The 7,525-nt window shown below is 46.9% G+C and overlaps 1 protein-coding gene across 1 annotated transcript; it reads left to right on the top strand.

Annotated features, from left to right (window-relative positions):
* The first annotated feature begins 6 nt into the window (after positions 1 to 6).
* Positions 7 to 3,051, top strand: LOC119268842 (trihelix transcription factor ASIL1-like). The gene is made up of 2 exons (XM_037550552.1): positions 7 to 1,074; positions 2,713 to 3,051. Exon 1 carries the CDS (start codon positions 105 to 107, stop codon positions 1,059 to 1,061), a length of 957 nt encoding a protein of 318 aa, XP_037406449.1. The 5' UTR covers positions 7 to 104; the 3' UTR covers positions 1,062 to 1,074; positions 2,713 to 3,051.
* Positions 3,052 to 7,525: the final 4,474 nt, after the last annotated feature.

The following is a 7,525-nucleotide window of genomic DNA, read 5'->3' as shown; positions in this document are numbered from 1 at the left end:
GTCGCCAGCCGCCCCCGACTCGCATCCATCCGTCTCCAGCCACCGAGAGGGGAAATTAGTCCAGACTTTTAGGGTTTCCTGAGAGAGAGATCTGGGAGGGCGCCATGGACGGGAAGCTGCCGCCGCCCAACCCCAACCTCCCGTACCGGGAGGACTGCTGGAGCGAGGGCGAGACGGCCGCCCTCGTCGACGCCTGGGGGTCGCGGTACATCGACCTCAACCGCGGCAGCCTCCGCCAGCCGCAGTGGCGCGAGGTCGCCGACGCCGTCAACACCCGCCCGGGGGCCTCCGCGCGCCGCCGGCCCCCGCGCACCGACATCCAGTGCAAGAACCGGGTCGATACCCTCAAGAAGAAGTACAAGGCCGAGCGGGCGCGGGGCGGGCCCTCCCCCTGGCCCTTCTACCGCCAGCTCGACGTCCTCGTCGGCCCGACCCTCTCGGCCGCCGCCGCCAAGAAGCCCTCCCCGCCCCGCGCGCTTCCCATGCTGCGGAGGCGCATGTCGCCCTCTCGCTCCCCGTCGCCGCCCTCGCCGGCGCCGCCGATGGCGCTCCCCCTGCCCAACTACCGCCGCGGGTCCAACCTCCCGGCCGCTGACCTCTTCCATAAGGCCGCCGCAGCTGCGGCCGCTGCGGATTCTGACTCGGACGATGGCTACAATAACAACAACTATGACGACGACGAGGGCTCGCAGCAATCGGCCTCGCGCTCAGTGTCGTCTCACTCTGGTGGTAACGGTCCTCCTGTTCTTGGCAGTGGTGGGGGCGGCGGTGGCGGCAACAAAAGGAAGAGGGGCGGGGCTGGAGGTTTTGGGGAGCTAGCGATGGCAATGGAGACATTCGCTGAGATGTATGAGCGCATGGAGGCTGCCAAGCAGAGGCATGCAGAGGAGATGGAGAAGCAGCGGATCAAGTTCCTCAAGGATCTGGAGCTCAAGCGGATGCAGGCTTTCGTGGACATGCAGCTTCAACTTTCGAGGGTAAAGCAAGCCAAGAACGGTACCTCGGAGATGCTCATGTCTCTTGCTGCACTGCCGTTCCTCAGCAACCCTGCTTACCTCTGATATAAGAGTTTAGGTAAGGAATTTGGCCTCTTAAAGTCAGATTTTAGGTTACTGTAATAGACTTGGGATTGATGATGTGTCTTTGTATGCCATATTGCCTTATGTGGAACCAATGCAGATGTTCTGATATGCTTAGGTGTTCACCCATGTTGAACATATGTAACCAGAGATCTAGGCTACCTTTTATTTGTGCAAAGCAATGCTCAAGTAATTGTATGTTTGGCGATTTTGCATTATGAGAGACCAAGGCCTGACTTATGATAGCGACTAGCGATCTAGGAGATATTAGTCAGTTGATGATACACCCCCTGGAAATCCTAGATAATGAATGTTTTGCGTGTAGTCTCCCAGTGTGTTGCTGCATCTGCGTCGTCTGGTCGGCTCGCCGCCACGCACACGCGATTGCTCTGCGTATAGGCGAATTGTTTAATTTGTTGATGATGCATCTCATCTTCTGTTCGGTCAAATTCTTAGTTATCAGGTCCTCTTTGATCTGATCTGATAAATTCTAATGGTCGACTCTTGTGTATGCCAGTTTAGAATTTGTGGTTATATGCTTATATTAGATACATTGGTTTCTGATTCATAGTTTTCTGTTGTGAGTAGGAAATGCTGAAAATCTTTTCTCTAGTGTTATGCTGATTTGATGTTAAGTTTTTGTTTTGTTTTATATTGGAAGCATTTGAAGATCTTCTTTTGTACTGGGGTTTCATGCTTAGATTAGTTAAGCTGGTGATGAATGAGTATTGTTGCTTGGTAGATTATGGAGTGGGCTGTGAGATAGTTTCCCATTAGATCCTGGTCGCCGCCTTCCTTCTTCTTTCGCCAATAGGCTGAAGTACAATTGCCAATATTTCCTAAATTCTGAGAGGAATTTGTTTCAAATATGTTAAAATTTGGTCTCTAATTATCACATATTCTTGTTTGTCAGCTTTGATCATGTGGTGCACATGTTGATCATCTATTCTTGTGATACTGGCCTTTATTAGGTGTTGATACTATGATGTTATTTGTTTATTAACTGTTACAGTCCGTTAGGGATGTGTTACCAACTTGTCGTACCCCCATCATGAGAGCCATTGACTTGACAATTAGTGTCCAGGCCTCAGAGTCCAGACTTTGAGGTTTGAGCATCAGTTGTCTTGGTAAAGCTGACTTGTATGTAAAAACGGACGTTATGGATTTATGGTTATTGAATTCTACTCCCTCCGTTCCTAAATATAAGCCTTTTTAGAGATTCCAATACAAACTACATACGCAGCAAAATGAGTGAATCTACACTCTAAAATATGTCTATATACATTCATATGTAGTCCGTATTGAAATCTCTATAAAGTCTTGTATTTAGAAACAGAGGGAGTACATAAGAATAGCGGGAAGTTCTTGTGTCAGTTGTTCCGGTGATGATAGAATTATATGACCAGTTGGTTTTTGGTTTTGTGAAGCTCTCTTGAACCACATCACATATAAGTTGGAAAATACATGAGGGCTTATGGTGTTTGCATGTTAAGCAGTTGTGAAAAACTCACCAGAAAAGTGAATCGTGTATAGGTTTATCCCCAAATTTGCTGTTGATTGTGCTTCATTCTCGTTACATTTCCTTGTGTTACTAGCATTCTTATGTACCTATATATTTGTTTCTGTTTTCCAGATTACTTGGAGTCAAGCATGGTATGGTGCTGCTCTTTGATGAAGATCAATCTAGGTTCATTGGTAGTTTGGTGTATAGGCTCTGGAGTCCGGATGTGTAAAACAGATGCTTCTGCTCCAGCCAAGAGCTTTGGTGTCGCCTGCGTTTTCTGGACTATAGCCGTTGGCGTTTTGTCTCTTTTCTTCTGCTGGGATGTTAACAGACAATTTCGTTGTTTAGTTTTTGTTTCAGTTAACATGATTTACAAGGTCTGTAACAGAAAATACTGAATATGAATCAACTCAAGCCAGCTGCTTTGAAATGTACATTCGAGCTGGTTGGGGCTTTCTCAGTTTGCAAGGCGCTGACTGGAAAACGGAACGGTGGCATATGAATGAAACTCTCAGATTGAGGTATCCAATTTTGGATTTGGCTCACAGTTTTGGATGGGTCATGACCCTTGTGGGTCCTTTCGATCAGCATAGCACGCCTACGGTTTCGAGATGGTAAGAGATGTTGTGCATGGAGGTGGCTTAAGGACGACTGTAGGGAGAGACATCTGTCTCGGCCGGGTGCTCAGCGGCTGCGAGGAGGCGGCTTAAGGGGCGTCCGGCGGTTGCGGCCTCAGTGGCTGGGAGCGACGTCTTTCCCTGTTGGGGTTTGATGGTTGCATCCTCGCGGGCTCGGAGTGGCGTCTTTTCTTCGCTGCCTTCCTCTTGCATTTGATTGCATGTCTGTTATGCTGGTAAATTAGAATGGCTTGTTGTTCACATGCTTGACGAGTTTTTTGATTCTATTCTGATGCTGTGGGGTAGTGTCTGCGTGTTATTTTCTTGCCGCTGCTAGATGAACAATGTTGTTGTGGACGTCTTAAGGGAAAATATAGGGAAAATACGGTTGGTTGTGTGTTTCTCTCCAGTTTTCCTCTGTTTGGATTTGTTGGGTTTTCAGGTTTACACTTAGCCTGAGATTATTAGGTCGGCGGTTTTGTCTAAAGAAATTGTATTTGTATGTTATGTGAAAGGTGGCTAGCTGTCTTGTTTTTGTCTTTGGGTTGTTAGTTTTCTCTGTTGTGTTTCCCCTTTTTGTGGTCTAATTTCTCCCTTTTTTGGGTGCGCTATCTTGGTACGTTGAGAGGTGTCTTTCTGAAAAAAGGGATTTTGATAATTTGCCACAGCTTTCTTCGCACTTTGATGATTTGCCACTGTTTTGATTGACACTGAATTTTTGCCACACCTTTGGCAAAACTTTGATGATTTGCCCCTTTTAACCGATTTATTCTGTTTTACATATAATACAGTTGAACTGATTATCAAAATACCCCTTGAATCAAAGCGGCCCAAATTGGTTGAACTGAATCGATTCACAAGAACTGCTCTGTCGGTTGCCTGCACTTCTCCGTTCGTCCCCAACCTCGGTGGCTCGCTATGCTGCTCCTCTTCCCTTGCCTGTTGGACGCCCGAGCTGCCATGTTGTTCGCTTCTACGGCCATGTTCAGCTAGCCATGCACGCCCATCTCCGTCTACCAGAGCAGGTCGAGCCCAGTCGTTGCGGCTGCCATGCGCGGCTGTAGGTCAAGCTCGGTCGCTGCAGCCGTCGCGCGTAGCGCCGGCACCCGCCGCGGCGTTTGCCTCATCACCTCCTCTAAGGCTCTAAATCGAGGAAGGCCAACCAGATCGGCAGCCGCAGGTCGAGCCTACTTGCTGCGCCGCCGCACGCAGCGTCGCCTTGCTGGTTGTGGTTAGGGTGAGCGCCAACGTCGGTAATCGTCGCGTCGTCCGAGAGCTTCCACGACATACAGTGGTAGCCAAGTAGCGCCGCTTTGCTGGTAGTCAGGGTCACCGCCAACGTCGGCAACCGTCGTGTCGTTCGAGAGCTTCCGCGGCATACAGTTGTAGCCAAGCAGCGCTGCCTCACCAACCGTGGTCACCACAGCACACCGAGCTGCTGAGGTAGGCTAGCAGCGCGAGCACCCCGCGAAGGAGACAGTCGCGACGGCCGGGAGCTTCCACAGCACGCGGAGGTCGGGGCTTCGGCTTGTGCAGGTCATCGCCGTGGTTTGGTCGAGGCTGGGAGAGGTGAGATGGTACTCGGCCTAGGCTGTGCTGTGGTCATCTGGATTGCAGGGACATTTTAGACATTTCACGGCGGGCCCATCTTGTCAGGGGCAAATCATCAAAGTTTTGGCAAAGGTGTGGCAAAAAATCAGTGTCAATGAAAACAAGGGCAAATCATCAAAGTGCAAAGAAAGCCGTGGCAAATCATCAAATTCCTCTTCTGAAAATGATGTCATGAAGGGGTTGAAGAGGTTCAAGATTGGCCCTCACTGCTCCTTGGCAATGCCTTTGTCCTGTCATTTTATATGTTTGATTTGTCTTTTTTCTTTCACCTCCCTTGGCATATACAACAACATAAATACTAGTAATTTTTTTGCAGGGAATTTAGAGCTTTTATTCAAACGAAAGCATTCTCTGAACAGTCAGCAATAAGGCTGCTGATCAGGAAGCTGGGAGTCTCCGTAAGCCAGCTTTCGGTGCCAGTCACCGTGCAAGCACGCTTTGCACAAAGATGAGCTGGACCATTGGCTGATCTACTTACATGTTCGATTACAAAAGAATGAAAACTATCAGAAAGCTCTTCAATTTCTAAGATAACTGGTGCCACAACTGAACGACTGCTGCGGCGAGTGTTCCAAAGGTTGACCACCTCCAGGCTATCAGTCTCGACCACCACATGCGTAAACCCTCTGAGATTTGCAAAAATTACTCCATCCCGAACTGCAAGGGCCTCCGCTATCATGGGGTCAGTAACTCCAGGTTGTGGTTTACACCAAGCACCTAACAGGGCTGTGGATGATCTTGCAACATCACCAGCTCCACTTTTGCCTTCGTCATGAACGACTGCTGCATCGGTGTTTATCTTAACTTGATCTGATTCCGGAGGCCACCACCCATGCCCTGGCAAAACTTTTGTGTGCTGTACGGGAATATCAAGTAGGGCCAGAGCTTCTCGGGTAAGTCTCATCGAGTTGGCCGGGTCGAGTTTATCCCCATCATGTGTCCATCTGTTCCGGGAAGTCCAAATAGACCACATCACAGTGATTATCGTTGCTCGGTCTCTCTGTGAGAATCTTGGTTCACATAAAATATCAGCTGCCCAAGTTGTTATGGTCCTTATGTTTTCTGAGTGAATGGTTTGTTTGCTCATCTCATGGATTCCTTCACTAGTGCAGAATGGGCCTAAGGCAACACATCTATCATTGGACTGAACTATGTGCGACGCATGCATCACAAATGGTAGAAAAATAAACTTGTGTGCCAGAAAACAAAACGCGTGCGATGGATGCATCACAAATGGTAGAAAAATAAACTTGTGTGCCAGAAAACAAAACACGTGCGATGACCCATCCATCGGGCACGATTTTCGTATGAAGACAGTGTGTGATAAGGGGCACATATCAAAGTGTAGAGTTGCGTGTGTAATATGTCGTTATAACGCGCACGATTAAAATGTTGGCAATGTGTACGCTCATTGGTAAATGCTTTACAAAAATGAAATGTTTGTGATGGTTTGAAGCATCGCGCACTGTGCGTCGTATGAATACTGGCGTGTAAAAATTTGAAAGTTACACACATGGTTTTTTAAAGGCCACTCGTGTGTGTTAACTTGTGACAACGCAGAAGATTCCGTGCTAGCTCGCTCTTCCTTCTTCCCTAAGTTTTCCATTAATGGCGTTATTCAAACATGCCACCATTTCCTGCCAGTCCCTCGTCGGTTTTTGCTTGCTCCCGCATGAGTTGTTGGATTCCCCTAAGCGTAAGGATGAAGCAGAACGGTAGTAAGTATTTTCTTCGGTTTAAAGAACCAAGATTGTTAATCCAGTAGGAGTCTCCCAAGCTAAACAAGTGAACAACACCTGCACATGCGACACAAAGAACTTGTCTGCAACACGGCAAGAGGGCTATCAATCCCTTGTCTTGCTAGTTACTCCCTCAGTCCCAAAATAAATGTCTCAAGCTTGGTACAACTTTGGGACGGAGGGAGTACATGATTAAACTGCAAATGATAGACATAGTAGATAGCAATATAACACGGCAAAATAAAAGTGTCAATGGTGTTGAAGAATTCAGTAATGGACATAGACCCAGTGGGTCCATAGGTTCACTAGTGACATCTCTCTCAAAAATAGGCAAATGGCATGGTAAACAAATTAGAGTTGGGCAGCGATTAACATGCAATATTTATGACTATGATCATTTATGATATAATCTCATATAAGCATTACTTCCTTGATAAGTAAACTGTTAACCTAGATGCATCTACTACTAATACTTCACCCCCAAAATCGCTATCCAACATGCATCTCAAGGTATTAAGTTTGCAACATAATGTAGAGAGAAACACATCAACCAATATGAAAAAGGGTTGTTTTATCCTTAGTGGCAACAATACAATACTTGTCTTCGCCCTTATTGTCATTGGGTTAGAACACCACAAGATTGAACCCACTACAAAGCACCACTCCCTTTGAAGAAAAATCCATCGAACTTGGCCAAAGAAGATAGATACTCTCTTCGTCCCATAATATAAGAGCATTTTTGACACTAATGTAGTGTCAAAAACGTTCTTATATTATGGGACGGAGGAAGTAGATTGGAAAACATGAAAAGCTATTTAATTATACAACAACAAAACCTCAAAAGATGTAACTGAATTTAATGAACAATCTGATCCGTAAAGTGAAAATTCAGCGTATCTCAACAAACACACCATCGATTACATCGAATTGATCATGATCAGCTCACAGGAACATGATATTGAAGAGAGAGAGAGA

Source organism: Triticum dicoccoides, chromosome 3A (assembly GCF_002162155.2).
Source record: "Triticum dicoccoides isolate Atlit2015 ecotype Zavitan chromosome 3A, WEW_v2.0, whole genome shotgun sequence".
Lineage (NCBI taxonomy): Eukaryota > Viridiplantae > Streptophyta > Magnoliopsida > Poales > Poaceae > Triticum > Triticum dicoccoides.
This window is presented reverse-complemented; position numbering and strand designations above follow the sequence as displayed.

Bases quoted from the DNA above. Each gene is read 5' to 3' on its own strand.
- LOC119268842 (XM_037550552.1), top strand. From the start codon at position 105: ATGGACGGGAAGCTGCCGCCGCCCAACCCCAACCTCCCGTACCGGGAG.